A 15,718-nucleotide genomic window follows, 5' to 3' on the forward strand; every position below is an offset into this window, starting at 1 on the left:
AAATACACACACACAGTCAATGATCAGCCCCTCAGAGACCCGGGGTACTGTAGTAAATCCTGGGATTATGACCGGTCTCTGGGCGACACTGATGTCTTTGTGCTGGCTGAGTGGCTTAGCTCGTCGCTAACGCTAGCCCGTCTGTGTTTGTGTAACCTGCTTGTGACTCCTCCCCTCCAGCCGAAGGAGCCTATTGCAGAACGTGTGTGTCTACTGTATGTGGTGTGTCAGTGTGTGGTGTATATAAGGGCGAGAGCGAGAGACGTTTGCTTCACTCATATCAGCTTTAGTTCCAATGAACACTTTGCGTGAGTTTCTCATAGTTTCCTAACAGGCTTGGTGGCTTTTAATGTTAGTCAGAACAACTTTGTATGCTTTAACCTTCTCTCTGACTGTTTTTGCTGAGGTTTTGGATGTATGTTTCAGGTGGCTCACGAGGATCAGACTCCAAGAGGAACGGAGTGAAGAGCACCTGGGATAGACGGATGGAGAACGGGGTGAGTTCAGAAACCAGTGACTTTAGACAAACGTCCGCTTGTTTGCCTTTTGAAACACAGTTTTTCATTCAGTCACTGTGTAGTATAGTTGCTACACTGCTGATTGCTGAACCCCCTCTACTTTTCCTGTCCTATGAGTCATTGGATTAGTCAATGAATCAAACATTAACTTTCCCTCTGAATTGTTGTGACTCATTGATCTAGCTCTTTTTTTTAAACTTGTTTTACCATTTCCTCTGCTGCTCTTTGTATTAGTAAACTTTTAAACCCGTAACATCTAAAGCTTCCGAAGAGAAGGAGAGGGAGAGAGGGGAAAAACGAGTTCAGTTTCTCCTGTGTCACCAATGACGCAAAAAACGTCCCCATATTTGAACACGAGTGTGTGCTATTTACCCACATGCAGAGACTGTGCTTGTCCTACATAGCTTCAGGCCTGTCTTGACACAGATGCAAAACACACAACATTTGCCTTGGAGTGAGAGATGATGTGTTTGTATATGTACAATATGTATGTGTGTCTTACTTTGCCAACTCTTTTTCTGTGTGTGTCTGACCGTCTCTCCCTGCTCAGGTGTCGGCCCCACGGATGGACATGACTCTGGCTGAGCTGCAGGAGATGGCTGCCAGACAGCAGCAGCAGATAGACGCACAGCAACATCTCCTCGCCTCCAAGGTAACAAGGGAGGGAGGGTAGAAAGATGGAGGTGGGGGCAGTGGAAAGGAGTAGATGAGACATGGAGGAAGAAAGAAAGTGAGGGAAAGGGGGGGTGAGGGGGTGGGATGAAAGCGAGAGGGAGTTGCTAAGAGCAAGAGAAAGTGAGAGGAAGATGAAAGAGTGCAGGTAAAGTGATGGAAATAAATGGAGAGGATGGAAAAGAGAGACGAGGGGGGATGAGAGAGGGGAAGATTAAAGGCGAGGGCAAAGTAATGGCGAAAAGGGGAGGCAAGGAGGACAGGTGAGTTATCGGGGAGAAAAAAATATTTTATGGAATAGAAAGAGAACCCTGTTGATGTAGTGGTCTTGAGCGGGTGACTTAAGGGTGAAGGTAATACACAGGAGAGGAAACACACAGGTGGTGCTAAGCAATTAACCGAAATGTCGGTTATTTTTAGTTTTTTAAACAACTAATTGACTGACGTTGGTTCAATTATTTGATTTCCGTTTTGTATGTTGTTCTTCCATGAGGTCAATGCGAACATCACACAGTTTCTCTAGAAATAAATCAGATCCAGCCTGAACTGTGCGATGTAGTAGGGAGCTGTAGTTTCCAACGGGCCAATATTCTATATAGTTTAGTGCATAAAACGTGGTAATTAACTATACTGAACAAAAATATAAATGCAACAATTTCAAAGATTTGACTGAGTTACAGTTCATATAAGGATATCAGTCGATTGAAATAAATGTATTTGGCCCTAATCTGTGGATTTCACATGACTGGGAATCTGTTAGTCACAGATACCGCAAATAGGTAGTGGCGTGGATCAGAAAACCATTCAGGATCTGGTGTGACCACCATTTGCCTCATGCAATGCGACACATCTCCTTTGCATGTTGTTGATTGTGGCCTGTGGAATGTTGTCCCACTCCTTTTCAATGGCTGTGCGAAGTTGCTGGATATTGGCGGGAACTGGAACACGCTGTCGTACACGCTGATACAGAGCATCCCAAACATGCTCAATGGGTGACATATCTGGTGATTTTGCAGGCCATGGAAGAACTGGGACATTTTCAGCTTCCAGGAATTGTGTACAGATCCTTGCGACGTGGGGCCTTGCATTATCATGCTAAAACATGAGGTGATGGAGGAGGATGACTGGCACGACAATGGGCCTCAGGATCTCGTTACAATATCTCTGTGGGCTCAAATTGCTATTGATAAAATGCAATTGTGTTCGTTGTCCTTAACTTATGCCTGCCCATACCATAACCCCACCGCCACAATAGGACACTCTGTTCACATCGTTGACATCTGCAAACCAACGCCATACACGTGATCTGGGGTTGTGAGGCCTGTTGGACGTTCTGCCAAGTTCTCTAAAATGACGTTGGAGGCGGCTTATAGTAAAGAAATTAGCATTCAATTCTCTGGCAGCAGCTGTGGTGGACATTCCTAAAGTCAGCATGCCAATTGCACGTTCCCTGAACTTGAGACATCTGGCACTGTGTTGTGTGACAAAACTGCACATTTTAGAGTGGCCTTGTATTGTCCCCCAGCACAAGGTGCACCTGTGTAATGATCATGTTTAATCAGCTTCTTGATATGTCACACCTGTCAGGTGGATGGATGATATTGGCAAAACAGAAATGCTCACTGACAGGGATGTTAACAAATTTGTCCACAAGTTTAGAGAAATGCTCTTTTTGTGCAAATGGAACATTTCTGAGATCTTTTGTTTCAGCACATAAAACAGGGGACAAATACTTTACATTTTATGTTTATATTTTTGTTCAGTGTGCAATGACCAATGTGTATCTACTTGCCCGGTCTGTGTTTCTATTACAACTGCTACAGACGAGAGAAGAATGCATGATCGTGAGGTGATATACAGAGCTCGCGGTTGCTTCGCGAGGTATCGCAACCTGAAAATTGTGATTGTTAGGTAATATTCAGCAATCATGATAGTATGCCGTATTTACTTTGAAGAACTACACAAATAGTGACTCTGTCAGACAGCATAGGCAGCAGCTCTATACAGATGACTTGGAATTAAATAATAGTCCTCAAATAAAGCAAATGTAATATGTGACCGACGGGCTCGATCCGGTCTTATGTAGCAACATTTGAAATTGTGTTTTTTACATTGGATAAAAGTAGAGGAACAATGGAGAAGTAATTCTGCTTTGAAAGTTGATTAACTTGAGGAAATGGCCCTTGAATGTTTTGGTACCTACAGGGGAGAGTTCTTTGTCTACACCCATTCAGCATCGTTGTAACCTTTTTATTTAACTAGGCAAGTCAGTTAAGAACCAATTCTTATTTGGAATGATGGCCTACTGGTGAACAGTGGGTTTACTGCCTTGTTCAAAGGCAGAACGACAGATTTTTACCTTGTCAGTTCGGGGATTCGATCCAGCAACCTTTCGGTTACTGGCCCAACACTGGCCCCACACCATCTTAAGCTTTAGCCCCACCCATTTATTTTAAGGATTTACTGGTGAGGCTTTGTATGAAAACAACCAAAGATTTCAAGACTAAAGGCTGGCTTATACTACGGGTGTGTTGATAAATGTAACCTAGAGTGCCAGAGTGTGCTCTGGGCATTGGTAAACTCAGAGCATTGTCAGATTGTTTGTTCATAAATCGCTCTCGGAGCAATCAGAGTGCATGCTGGACGCTCTGGCCGAGGAGTGGGGTTGATCCGAGTGTTCTGACCTAACAGCAGCAGTCAAGCACCCAGTCTAACTGACTGACTAATGTTGGGTAGCTTGCTAGCTACTTCCAGACACAAATGAGAGAACAGCTCACTCTAACCATTTTACTCGCCCTAGCAGAGCAATTGAATTACGCTTTTTTTGCCAACGTTTACTGACACCAGACATATTTAACGGGTGTTGAGGGTTCGTAAATTATTCTGCACTCTGGCACACAGACGAGTGCTCTGAAATCGGAGTAGATAGCCAGAGCGAATTTACCAGCTACGTCAATTGACAGTTGTCGCAGTGACATTCTATTGAAATAGTTACTTGCATAGTGGAGTATTTTTTGTTACTACCCTGCATGAATCTGCAGGTAACTAACCAACCAGTTTCAATGTTATCTTCTTTGGGGTAGGGGGCAATATTTTCACGTCCTGATGAAAAGCGTGCCCAGAGTAAACTGCCTGCTACTCAGGCCCAGATGCTAGGATATGCATAATATTAGTAGATTTGGATATAAAACACTCAGTTTCTAAAACGTTGAATGATGTCTGTGCGTATAACATAACTCATATGGCAGGCAAAAACCTGAGAAAAAAATCCAACCAGGAAGTGGGAAATCTGAGGTTTGTAGGTTTTCAAGCTTTAGCCTATCCATGAGAGCTGATTGAGTCATGGGTCTGCCAGAAGGCCATGTGCTCAGTCAGGCGTGCGCCCGTGAGAGTTATCTTCGTTCCCTTTAATTTCTTAAGAAAAAGGAATTCTCCGGTTGAAACATTATCGAAGATTTATGATAAAAACATCCTAAAGATTGATTATATACATCGTTTGACATGTTTCTACGAACTGTAATATAACTTTTTTGACTTTGTCTGGACCTAGTGCATGCGCATTTGGATTACTGTACTAAATGCGCAAACAAAAAGGAGGTATTTGGACATATGATGGACTTTATCGAACCAAACTAACATTTATTGTGGAACTGGGATGCCTGGGAGTGCATTCCGATGAAGATCATCAAAGGTAAGTGAATATTTATAATGCTTTTTCTGACTTTTGTTGACTCCATAACATGGCGGGTATTGCTTGTTTTGGTCTCTGAGCGCTGTACTCAGATTATTCCATGGTGTGCTTTTTCCATAAAGCTTTTTTGAAATCAGCGGTTGCATTAAGGAGAAGTATATCTTTAATTCCATGCATAGCAGTTGTATTTTCATCAACATTTATGATGAGTATTTCTGTAACTCTGCACTTTCACCGGATGTTTTGGAGGCAAAACATAACAACGCGCCAATGTAAACAGAGATTTTTGGATATAAATATGAACTTTATTCAACAAAACATACATGAAGTCCTATGAGTGCCATCTGATGAAGATCATCAATGCAAATGGCTCTGAGATACGAATAATATTACTACAGAGATTATACACCTAACGTTAGCTAGCTAACAGTACACTTTAACTTTAAATGAAAATGACTTTCTGACAGAATTAGAAACGTGTGATATCTGAATATGTAGATAGCTAGACTCTCTTACCAGTATACATGGATGGACGCTTCTCCCTCGCTGTCACAGATGCCATGGTTGCGCTTAGTTTGAAGATATTATCCAGAGAGGTGTTTTATACAACAGCCTTCTGTGTGTTCTCTTTTCAACTCCGTCTGCATATTTGCAATAAAACACCAGAATTCCTCCAAAACCAAAATTGAAAACCGTGATTATTTTTTAATAATCAAACCGAAAATGAACAGGCCTCAAAGAGCACTAATCGCTCGGCACTACACACATGAGGTGGAAAATAAGAGAGAGTTGTGTAGATGAATTGTGGCACATGTAAGAACTGTCGTGTCTTTGGCATCATTAAAAGTGAAGGCTGTTATTTTATCAAATCAATTATCTGTAATTATTATTACGTGATTAAACTATTCATGTAAATGTAATTAACTAGGAAGTCGGGGCACCAAGGAAAATCTTCAGATTACAAAGTTACAATTTTCCTAATATAACTCTTCAGATATTTTAATATCTTATCAATTAGTCTTCTTATTAATGAATTATTATTTACGTCAGTCTCATTCCAAACGTCGTAAATTGTTGGTTATCTGCACAAACCCAGCCTTTACTATAAATCATCCATACACCAATTGGCTTAAACATTTATTTAGTAACTAACTAAATAATCACAGAAATGCATAAACAAACAAACAGATCTGTTACTAACAAATGATATGGAAGATTGCCTAGAGGGCTAAGCCTTAATGACAGCTTGGTGGACAAAGGGAAATGGGTGTGGACTGAGCAAGAGCGGGAAAGACCAGAGGGATCACTACACACTATACTACTATAATTATATTCATTTAAATGCTAATCCTTTGCACATGAACGCTCACTCATTCGGGAATAATTGCAAACAATATATATATTTATGCCCATGTGTCGTGATGTTTTCTGTTGGAATCCATCTGCTGGAGAGTACGTCTGTCTGTCTGTCTGTCTTTCCCTGAAGATCAAAGTCTTCGTGGTTAGAATGGTTACTTCAGAGTACCATCAGAAATGTTCTCATAGAATAGATGTTTCGGCGGTTGTCGGTCTTCGCATCCCAGGTTTCCAGAATTTCTAGCTGCAGACTAGTAATTAATATCTAAGATTTGCTCTTATTCTGTTGGGATCGATAGTCTTGAGTTGAACCATTTCCAGCCGTGTAGCCAATGTTCCACGTGGTATGGTTAGGAAGTCTAAACCATTCGCAATCACAGAACACGCTGTGGGTTTGCTCAGTCTTGGTACTCAAACTTGTGCCACCGCAGTTTACACCGAGGTACGCGTGGTCTGAAGAGGATTTTATTCGTAACAATAGAAAAGGTGGTTCTATGATGCCGGTTCATGTCTGTGCTCACGGGGGAGGGTAAATGACTTATTTAAACTTTAAAGGGAATTACAATTCTTTCCCATTAAAGGTGTAACATCACATTACATAATTTCACAAGTAGTTTAATCTTTACTCATTAATTTTATACAATAATTAGATGCAAACCTCATAAAGGAGGCACATATATAAACATAGTTAGGGTAATGTGACTGTGTTGTCTTTCATGAGGTCACAAACATGAAACAAAACGGACCGGGTCGTAGCTGGCTTCTCCACCGACCAAAATATGGATATGGTTGCAGTCTCAAATTCTGTAATATGGTGGAATTTGGCGGGAGTTCCTTTGTTCTACTGTTGAACTCTCTCTCTCCATACAACATGAAAAGGGGGAGATAGTCTCTGCCAGGAATTTATGACGTGAGATAACAGAACCTGGGTGTTGGAGAGAGTGAGAAGCCATGATCTTTACCCAGAAAGGGCCATGTCATGACAGAACATTAGTGTAGGATGTAGTGCAGTAAGTCTTTGAGTTGTGTTTTCCCCATCTCATTAACATGAGATTCTGGTCATCAATCACTATAACCATGGTTCAAACAAAGGACTTTTTTCATATACAGAAGATGTATTGGCTGGATGAGGGCAATAAGCTGACACATTACAGTTTGGTTGATTTGATGGGTTTCTTTCCCTCAAGGGGTCTGTAGCTGCTGAAGCATCATGAACCATAGTCTGTTTCCGCTGGTATATTTTTTGCTTACACTTATTTATCAAGGCTCAAGTTTCATGGAGATCAATGCTCTTGTTTCAAGAGAGACCTGTCTGCTCTCTCTCTCTCTTCCTTACAGTCTCTGGCTGAGAAGTTTTTTTTTTTACTGTTCTGCCTTTGCTTGGATCAACACAGTCGGTTCCGCGCTGCGTGCCCACCTGTGCTGCCTGCCCACCTGTGCTGCCTGCCTGTCTCTACTCATCGTAACTGTGTTTGTCAGGGGAAGCCAGAGGATAGCACAACAGGATTCGGAGTGTAGCCCTGAGAGAGCAGCCTTATAAACATGCCGTCCCATCACCACAGTTCACCTGTAAGGGAGCTTAATAAAGACACTATTTTAGTAGATTCCTGTCACGTTTATGGCGCAACGAGTAGATCATTGTTCGACTTTCTTACCGCAGTGGTATTCGGTTTGTCAAATGTTCAGTTCTAACTAATGATATGGACTGAAAGCACATTCAACTAAAAAAAACTTCATAGACATTGCAGACAAATCACAATTGACGCACAGTAGTTGTACCCCATTGGCCTATTAAAATGAGCAGTTAAAATAATCCATTATGCAGTGTATGAAATTATAGTTATTCACTCTGTGCAGTGGTGGTTTCTGAAGCAAGCAGGGCTCCGTAACCATCCCATCGTCTTTCTCCCCTACCCCTCTCCTCTCTCCCTCGTTAGGAGCAGCGCCTGCACTACCTGAAGCAGCAGGAGGAGAGGCAGCAGCAGCAGGAGGAGAGGCAGCAGCAGCAGCAGGCATCAGACCAGGAGAAGCTGCGTCGTCTCAGGGAGAACGTGGAGAACCAGGAGACCAGGCTCAAGAAGGTCCGGGCCCTCAAGGGCCACGTGGAGCAGAAACGCCTCAGCAACGGCAAGCTGGGTGAGCGAAGTGTTGCAATGAATGGGAAAGGAATTGGTTGTTCGGTCTATTGATTGAGTGGTGAATTGATTGGTAGATTTGTGTTGGATGACTGACTAATTGATTGGTTCTAACCTGTGTATCTTTATCTTTCTCCCTCTCTCTCTCTCTCTCTCTCTGTAGTGGAGGAGATAGAGCAGATGAATGGTCTGTTCCAACAGAAGCAGAGAGAGCTGGTGGTGGCTGTGTCCAAGGTTGAAGAGCTCAACAGACAGCTGGAGATGCTCAAGAATGGCAAGATGGACGGCTTCAAAGACAACCAGAGCTCTGTGGCTGAGCTGGACCACCTCTACAAGGAGCTGCAGGTGTGTTTTCTTCGAGTTTGCACTTTTGGGACTATTGACAATTCCATTGTACCTGGAAAACTCAATCCCAGGTGCTCAATTGTTTGAAAGTATTTTACATATGCGTACAATTTGACCCATGTCTGTATTTTCAAATCACATACGTTTAGCATGTGGCTCGTGTGGGACTCAAACCCTTAAATATTCCTACCACCGTGACCTAACCAATCAACTGAGCCGTCAGAACAACTAGTTCAAAGCCTCATATGTCCTTTACCCTGTCCTCCATCCTAGCTCAGCTGTCTGGCATGTCGTCTCTTGTCCCCTTTAGCTGCGTAACAAGCTGAACCAGGAGCAGAACGCCAAGCTGCAGCATCAGAGAGACAGTCTGAACAAGCGCAACCTGGAGGTGGCCTCTATGGACAAACGCGTCAGTGAGCTCCGAGACCGCCTCTGGAAGAAGAAGGCCGCTCTGCAGCAGAAAGAGAACCTGCCGGTGAGTGTGTACACACACACACACACACACACACACACACACACACACACACACACACACGGATGCAGAACACTTACTTTGACATTTCAAGACTTGGTCAGAGAAATGTAAATATTTACATAGTGACGCATACCCAATCAAAAGTGATAACCTGAGCGCCCCCTATGGGCTGGAGAGTATAAACACACTGTATCTCTGTTTACCTCTGAAAGCCACAGATGCCCTGGCCCTCAGAGCCGGCCCCTATCAAAAAAGTAAGACTCCTCAACCCTGTCTCTCACTGCCTTTCTGCACTGACAAACAAATCACTGTCTCACAGGACTGAAATACCCTCTGATCTCTCCTTCCACAGTTCACTTGTTCTATCTCTGTCTATTTAGCGTTCTTCAATCCTGGTCCCTGGGACTCACAGAGTGGGGAGATTTCCCCCCCAGCCCACTACTATAACACTTGATTCAGTTATTTTAGTACCTGTCTGGAGCAAAAGCCTGCGCACCTGGTGGCTCCCAAAGATCAGGATTGAAGGAGTTGATGTCACAGAGTTGATTTGCTATCTCAGTTTACACTCAACACTCCCTCTCTTCAGCCCAGCTTGGCAAAACAACTCCAGGAGAGGAGTGGAGACTAGAGCACAGGCAGGCAGACAGGAATTCCAGAGGAGATGGTTTCAGGCCTGAGCTCTGACATCACTGCCTGATATCCCTCTGCCCCTCTTCCCCTGAGTTGTTTTTGACTTCTGTGGTTTCTATGGCACTTTCATAATCTATGTAAAAAATACTTGGGTTCTGTCTTTGAAAGATTTTGTGAGGAAATTGTCAGGACATGTGAGATGTGCTGTAGCCATAAGTGGACAAGAACAACATTTATGGGTGAGGAGTGTTTAAAATGGAAACTCAAGTGGTTGAGGTTGTGGAGAATTTGCTCTGGCACTGAAACTATTACTGAATGATTTATGATTTATTATCATTTCACGTTACACATGGTCGGCAAAATATTTTCTCGATCAGAGGTATTTTAATAGAAAAACCGAACCTCTGTCAAACGAATAGAAAATCCCTGGTGATTTGGTGGTCTTATTGATTCTGACACCCTTTTCTTTCATTTTGAAACTAACTTAATGTGGGGAGTTGGGATACATCTCTCCATTTAAGTAACTTTGTGCTTACTAATCCAAGTTGTATCATTTTAATGGGACATATCCAACATTCTTCTACTTCATATTAATCTCCAGCACCACCCCAACATCAACATATTATGTGAAAATGGCAGGTTTAAATTTTTTCTTTTTATCAAAAAGATGCTCATCAGATTATGATTTTTTTTTATAATTGTTTCCGGATGATGTCATCACAAAACACTTTTGACATCTGGAGTGTAATCATGTGATTTTTAACCAACTACTTAAAAAGTAACCTTTTATTTAACTAGGAAAGTCAGTTAAGAACAAATTCTCATTTACGATGACGGCCTAGGAACAGTGGGTCAGGGGCAGAACAACAGGTTTTTACCTCGTCGGCTCAGGGATTTGATCCAGCAACCTTTCGGTTACTAGCCCAACGCTCTAACCACTAGACTACCTGCTACTAAGCTTTGACTACTCATAGTTGGTTAAAGTCACATGATGCCCACCAGATTGTCGTAAGTGTCGCCGTATGGTGTCATCGGAAACACTTATCTACCTGTTTCCTTTTGACTTCAAACATAGACACCAGCCACTTTCACTTATGTTGATGTTGGGGGTGTTGCTGGAGATGATTAATAGGAATTTGAAAATGTTGTACATTTTCCGTTTAATGTGTATATGCCACTGTGATCACAATGTTCCCTGGTTAATATATTTGCAGAGAGAATGCCATAACGTGCAATGCTGTGTATCAGCTGTTTATGAGCAAATGAAAGTGTCTACTAAGCAAAAGGCATTCTATACCACGAGATCCCTCTCCGATCTGCAGCGCTAAAACTCACTGAATTAATAATAAAGTCGTGGAATGAATCCTTCCTTTAATATCCATACTTAATCCTTTTATATAAATGAAAACCACACGTCACAAATGGAAAAAGGATTTTGTCCAATATTGAAGAAGTCGACCTCTCTCGTTTGACGAAGGGAAGAGCTAAGATGAAGAAAGGAGACTGCTGAAGAGGTAAAGGTGTAACATGTGGAAGCAGAGGATCTGAAGGCTGAGTAGAGCAGGACTCGCTGAGGAGGTGGTTTAGTGACAGTCTCCCTGGAATCACAATGATGTCACCCGGCAGGCATGTTTCAACCACACTGGTCTGGAAAGGCTAGCCTGAGAGATACCAGCCTAGAATCACCTCGCCTTGCTCTGTCTAAACATATGGGAGGAACTGATCAATAGTGACTTATGTACCTGTATGGGGATTGGCTACCAGTGTGTTCAAACTGCTGTTGCCTTTTGTGTTTTTGTTTCTCAAGAATGGCTTCCCTGGTAAGGAGAGGGCTACTAAAGACACTCATCTGCAGGTACAGTAACTGATGACAGAGCCGAACCTGACATAGACACGCACTGATCTCTTCTGCATGACTTGGCAGAGCAGCAACAGGCGTAGGATTTACTGCCCCCCCCCCCCCCCCCCCCCCCCCCCCCCCCATTTTGTTTCCAGTACCGGAGTGCAGTTGATTTGATCTGTTTTTAAACGGCACGGCTTGACTTATTTAATCTGCTCTGTTGCGTAAAGGCCTTGTTTCACACAGCTGCTAAAGTTATTTTTTCACGAAACAGAAGAACTTTCAGATCAAGGCTCTGGCCGTGTTAGAAAGTAAATCGAGCTGGCTTGGTCCAAATGTTTTAGCGTTAGACTTGATCAGGCTTTATGTGGGGTAGTTGTGGAGTATTTTTCAACATTGTTTATCTCCCTTAAAGATTTCCTCCAGCGATTAAAAAAAAATATATATATTTAATCGCTGGAGGAAATCCCCATACAAATACATATATAAATATATATATTTATTTATTTAAAAATAAAGTTTTACTGTTGAAAAGCGATATCCCAAGTATAAATTCAGTAAAGTACACATACTAAATTAAGAGATCTTTGGTTAAGTAAATCGGGTGAAGAATAAAGTGAAAAGGATTGAACTTTAAATTCATCCATAACGTCAACCACTGTATTTTGGACTAGTGGCAAATGGAAGTTATAGTAACTGTCTAATCTACTACTAAGCTGAGGGAGATGCATAAGAAATATATTATTTTGGTCTTTGTGCTGTACTTTTCACTGTTTATGTACATCTGTGAGTGACCCTGTTATTCTTTCCCACTGATGCTCCCCCACTCATAACCAGCTTGATCTGTGTGTTTGTCTCACTCTGTACTGTCTGTCTAACTCTCTCCCATTCATCCTCTCCCTCCATCTCTCTTGCCTCCTCTAGCTGCCCTCTGATGGTCCGGTGGGTCAGCAGCAGCAGCAGGGTCCGTCTCGTGTGGCGGCTGTCGGCCCTTACATCCAGTCGTCCACCATGCCTCGTGGCCCAGTGAGACACGAGCTGCTGGTCAAACCTGCTGCCTACCCCGATGGCACCGCCACCCTGCCTGCACACCCAGAACCCCAGGACAAAGCTAACACAGGTGAGACGGTGACCTCGACCTTTCACCTTTCCCATCTCTCTTCTTCCCTCTTAGCCCGGGCAAAGTGAGCCCGCCAACTACTCTGCTGAAGTCTCCACTTCACCTCTTTTGCTCAGTCTCTTAACCATGGTGGGTACTCTATACCTCAGTTGAGTGATTAACAAAGTCACGATGACGAGCTTGTGAGAGGTTTGACATGTGACTGAGTTCCCCACCCTCGGCAGGAGCCAAGGTTTCTGGGATACCCCTGTTAGTACAGACGGGCTCTGGTTGTGACGTGACTCTAAGCTCAGAAGGTAGCCTACTGCCTGTGTCCTCTGGTGGGGCTATTTCTTCTACCAATGCCCCTAACCAGAGATCTAGGATCAGTTTACCCTACTGCTAATTTGAACCTAAAACATTAAAGGAGTTGAAAAAATGCCTGACCTTGAATAAGTGGTTAACGGCTAATGAGGTCTCTTGGCAGCCGTGACACATATATTGTGCTGCGATTGAATCAGCCATGCTGTGTTTTTCCTCCACTCAATGGAGACTTAATTTTGCCAGGGTGGAATTCCAGGCCTCATGTTGCTGTGTCATTATGCAGTCAGAGGTTGAACCAGGGAAAGCTCAGTGGTATCCTCTTCAGTTTGGTAACATAGCTACTATCAATTTACCTAATCTACTGTACATTGGCACTCAGTAGTGTTCATTTCATTCTGTAATAACATATTTTATCCACCAGGGGGGGTATTGTGCAGTTTGCCTTGAGGTAGAATGATCATTTTGCCCTTTATCACATGCTTCGTAAACAACAGGTGTAGACTAACAGTGAAATGCGTACTTACGCATATTTCCCAGAGATTGATTTTTAAAAATATGAGAAAAATAAAAACACAAGGAATAAATACACAATGAGAAACGATAACTTGGCTTTAAACAGTACCAGTCAAAAGTTTGGACACACCTACTCATTCCACGGTTTTTCTTTATTTTGCTATTTTCTACATTGTAGAATAATAATGAAGACATCAAAACTATGAAATAACACATATTTAATCATGTAGTAAGCAAAAAAGTGTTAAATAAATCAAAATATACTCTATTTGAGATTCTTCGAAGTAGCCACCCTTTGCCTTGATGACAACTTTTCAGTTCTTGGCCTTCTCTCAACCAGCTTCACCTGGAATGCTTTCCCAACAGTCTTGAAGGAGTTCCCACATATGCTGAGCACTTGTTGGCTGCTTTTCCTTCACTCTGCGGTGCAACTCATCCCAAACCATCTCAATTGGTTTGAGGTCAGGTGATTGTGGAGGCCAGGTCATCTGATGCAGCACTCCAACACTTTCCTTACTTGTCAAATAGCCCTCACACAGCCTGGAGATGTGTTGGGACATTGTCCTGTTGAAAAACAAATGATAGTCCCAATAAGTGCAAACTAGATGGGATGGCGTATTGCTGCAGAATGCTGTGGTAGCCATGCTGGTTAAGTGTATCTTGAATTCTAAGTAAATAATGTGTCGCCAGCAAAGCACCATCACACCTCCTCCTCCATGCTTCACGGTGGGAACCACACACGCAGAGATCATCCCTTCACCTGTTCTGCGTCTCACAAAAAGACAGAGATTGGAACAAAATCTCACATTTGGACTCATCAGACCAAAGGACAGATTTCCACCAGTCTAATGTCTGTTGCTTGCTTGGCCCAAGCAAGTCTCTTCTTATTATTGGTGTCCTTTAGTAGTGGTTTCTTTTGCAGCAATTTGACCATGAAGGACTGATTCACACAGTCTCCTCTGAACAGTGTATGTTGAGATGTCTGTTACTTGAACTCTGTAAAGCATTTATTTTGGCTGAAATTTACGAGGCTGGTAACTAACAAGCTTTTCCTCTGAGGCAGCGGTAACTCTTGGTCTTCCTTTCCTATGACAGTCCCCATGAGAGCCAGTTTCATCATAGCGCTTTATGGTTTTTGCAACTCTACTTGAATAAATGTTCAAAGTTCTTAATTTTCCGTATTGACTGACCTTCATGTCTTAAAGTAATGATGGACTGTCGTTTATCTTTGCTTATTTGAGCTGTTCTTGCCATAATATGGACCTGGTATTCTACCAAATAGGGCTATCTTCTGTATACCAACCCTACCTTGTCACAACACAACTGATTGGCTCAAACGCATTAAGATGGAAAGAAATTCCACAAATGAGCTTTTAACAAGGCACACCTGTTAATTGAAATGCATTCCAGGTGACTACCTCATGAAGCTGGTTGAGAGAATGCCAAGAGTGTGTAAAGCTGTCATCAAGGCAAAGGGTGGCTACTTTGAAGAATGTCAAATATAGCATGTATTTTGACTTGTTTAACACCTGATTCCAGGTGTTATTTCATAGTTTTGATGTCGTCACTATTATACTACAATGTAGAAAATAGTAAAAATAAATAAAAACCCTTGAATGAGTAGGTGTACATTTTTGACTAGTACTGTATATGCTGTACGTATAGGAACTCAGCCGGGGTCTCAATTTACTGTTGAGTGTTAGATTAAATAATACACAAAGTGCAATTTTGAAATTTGGTTGTTCATATGCAGTCACTCAATTAGCCCATGCCAGCTATTTATTTATTGGTAAGTTAGTCTAGCGGGCCAGCTATCTAAACTTGTAGTTACCGGTGTGGGGCCCATTGATCATCAGTTATCATATAAAAAATTGCAGAAATGTGTCTCTCCGCCTCAAGGCAACATGAGTAGAATTGCAGGAAATTAACTTTAAAACTAAAAAAAATGTTCTCTTCACTGTCACGAGGGAACGCCGCTAAAACGCTTACACTACGGTCTTTGATTCAGTCAGATTGCATAAATACAACACTAATCACACACACACACACACACACACACACACACACAACCAGTGAAAGGCCATGCACAGACGTTGGCCTGTTATTATTCTCTACTCACG

General features: G+C 42.4%; 1 protein-coding gene across 6 annotated transcripts in view; it reads left to right on the forward strand.

The window, feature by feature from the left end:
* The window catches only part of tp53bp2a (tumor protein p53 binding protein, 2a), a 50,732-nt gene that overhangs the window by 25,757 nt on the left and 9,257 nt on the right, over positions 1–15,718 (forward strand). The window contains exons 4-11 of one of the 6 annotated variants that reach the window (XM_021610864.2): positions 427–497; positions 1,069–1,170; positions 8,175–8,373; positions 8,536–8,717; positions 9,028–9,192; positions 9,411–9,446; positions 11,630–11,677; positions 12,587–12,782. In XM_021610864.2, coding sequence (XP_021466539.2) covers positions 427–497; positions 1,069–1,170; positions 8,175–8,373; positions 8,536–8,717; positions 9,028–9,192; positions 9,411–9,446; positions 11,630–11,677; positions 12,587–12,782 — 999 coding nt within the window. Of the gene's footprint in view, positions 1–426; positions 498–1,068; positions 1,171–8,174; positions 8,374–8,535; positions 8,718–9,027; positions 9,193–9,404; positions 9,447–11,629; positions 11,678–12,586; positions 12,783–15,718 lie in introns of all 6 variants that reach the window. The other 5 variants (XM_021610856.2, XM_036984729.1, XM_036984734.1 and 2 more) reach the window with 5 other exon arrangements.

The sequence above is a fragment of the Oncorhynchus mykiss genome, chromosome 1, assembly GCF_013265735.2.
Source record: "Oncorhynchus mykiss isolate Arlee chromosome 1, USDA_OmykA_1.1, whole genome shotgun sequence".
Lineage (NCBI taxonomy): Eukaryota > Metazoa > Chordata > Actinopteri > Salmoniformes > Salmonidae > Oncorhynchus > Oncorhynchus mykiss.